Source organism: Colobus angolensis, unplaced genomic scaffold, assembly GCF_000951035.1.
Source record: "Colobus angolensis palliatus isolate OR3802 unplaced genomic scaffold, Cang.pa_1.0 Scaffold24, whole genome shotgun sequence".
Classification (NCBI taxonomy): domain Eukaryota; kingdom Metazoa; phylum Chordata; class Mammalia; order Primates; family Cercopithecidae; genus Colobus; species Colobus angolensis.
Window position 1 is genome coordinate 1413279 of NW_012115599.1, and position 2279 is coordinate 1415557.

Genomic DNA, 2279 nt, shown 5'->3' on the forward strand with positions numbered 1-2279 from the left:
TGCCATTCTCCTGCCTCAGCCTCCCGCCACCACGCCCGGCTAGTTTTTTGTATTTTTAGTAGAGATGGGGTTTGATGGGGTTTCACCATGTTAGCCAGGATATTGTCGATCTCCTGACCTCGTGATCCACCCACCTCGGCTTCCCAAAGTGCTGGGATTACAGGCGTGAGCCACTGCGCCCGGCCATAATTATTTTCATTTTATATGTGTTAAATCATAAAGCAGTAAACACTGGTTTCTAGATACAGTAGGGATTATTGTTCGCATTTGATTTTTAAGAATTTTTTAACTTGGAAGGAAGTTTCTGAAATTTATTCTCTGTAGAATATTGTATTCTACAATATTGTAGAATATTGTTTCTTACTTTACTTAAGATTTCAAATATTGTTTGTCTGCTTTCAATTTAGAAAAGAAGTAATTCTTGATTAAATAACTGGGCTTTGTGAATTTCACCTTAGTGTTACAGCTACTGATGGTGATGGAGCTATTATATAAGATGATTGCCATCAGATGTTAATTCCAAGATTATTTGAATGGAAGGGTATTATGATGAGGAGAACCTTAGGGAAATTCCTAATCGAAAAAGAAGTGATTTTAAGTTTTGTTGAAATTTTATTTTAATTTATGTTAGATTCATTAACTTTATGATTTACAATCTTGTATTTCAGGGAAAGGTGGCCCAGACAGCGTGTATGTCAGCTTGCAAGCATTTAGCTACATCCTTGATGCAACTTTTGTTGGAAGCTGAAGTGCGGCAGCTTACCTTGGGAGCATTACAGCAGTTCAACTTGGATGTCAGAGAATGTGAACGTAAGACAATGACCATCCCTGTGCTTGTTTGTCTTACCAGCAAACTCATTTCTGTGGGGAGAAAAATGTTTTAGGTGTTTAGGGTCCTTGTTTCTAATGGAGTCAGAGAATACCTAGATAACAGAGATAACTTATAGAACATCTAGAAATAGAGTTTATCAGCAAGCTAATTTGAACTCCCAGAAGTGCTTAGACCCATATTTAAAACAGAAGATCTCTAGCTACAAGGAAGTTTGCAATCTATAGGGTGATATAAGGGAGGCGTGCATTTAATAGACACTAAAGAAAACCCAATTGGTCCAAAGGCTTCAAAAGAATGTAGCTTCTAACACCTTTCTTCTAATATTCTATTTAAAAACTAGCTACATCTTATATGCAAACTCTTGTTAGTCTAAAGAACAAATGATGTGTGCGTTAATTAGTCAGAAATGCTTTCTATTATAAGAAATAAAAAACTTAGAGTGGCTTAAACAAATAAATTTTATTTTTCTGGAAGGCAGACAGTTGCTGTATTGGTTTAGTTGCTTAGTGATGTCATTATGGACCCAGGCTCTTTTGTTTCTCCTCCTTTGGTATAATTAGAGTGTGAACTCTTCATTTTCATATATATTACAGTCAGAAGAGACCCACATTCAAGACAGGAAATGGACCAGCCTTCACCTATTCCTTTTATTAAGAAAATAAGAACCTTTTAAGGAGATCCCTGACAAACTTTCCTATATGTCTCATTGAACAAAACACTGCCATATGATCACTTCCAGCTCTATGGGAGGCTGGGAGATTGAGTATCTGACAAAGTGAAATAGAAGCATCATTATTGGCATAGTTGACTCACCATAAATCATCTACTCGAAGTTGAATGCAAAATTAGGCTTTGATTAGGAAAGAATGAAGAGCTGTCAGTGAGAAATGAAAATGAACAAGAAATGATATGACTCTTGGAATTTTTTTTATTCTAAGAAAATTAAACTAATGGGAAATTATATGAGTCTGCTCACACTCTTGGCCCACATTTTTATTTTACTACTTACTGGTTTCCTTTGCTTGACTTTTGATATGTGGAAATTAAGGTTTTATTGGCAATGCTATTTTTAATTTAAAAAGGCATTAATAGGACTTCCAGTTATAGCCATCACAGAGTAAAAGATATTAAAGTTACCCTTTTGCCATAAACAATTATAAAATTGAATGAACTACATGAAGCAACCCTATTCATGCATTTGACAGAAGACATAAAAAGGCAGTGATACTTCAAAGAAAGGGAAACACATAAGGTAATCTTGCTATTCTCCCCATTTTTCTGTCTGGGGACACTGTCTAAACAGTAACATAGGAAAGTAGAGCCCAAAGCAGTGTTTTTTTTTTGTTTTTTTTGTTTTTTGTTTTTGAGACGGAGTCTCGCTCTGTCGCCCAGGCTGGAGTGCAGTGGCCGGATCTCAGCTCACTGCAAGCTCCGCCTCCCGGGTTTA

The 2279-nt window shown here is 36.2% G+C and overlaps 1 protein-coding gene across 1 annotated transcript in view; it reads left to right on the forward strand.

Moving 5' to 3' along the window:
* The window catches only part of EXOC6B (exocyst complex component 6B), a 696611-nt gene that overhangs the window by 482651 nt on the left and 211681 nt on the right, over positions 1 to 2279 (forward strand). Inside the window, exon 19 of the mRNA XM_011945178.1 lies at positions 669 to 810. Coding sequence (XP_011800568.1) covers positions 669 to 810 — 142 coding nt within the window. The remainder of the gene's footprint in view (positions 1 to 668; positions 811 to 2279) is intronic.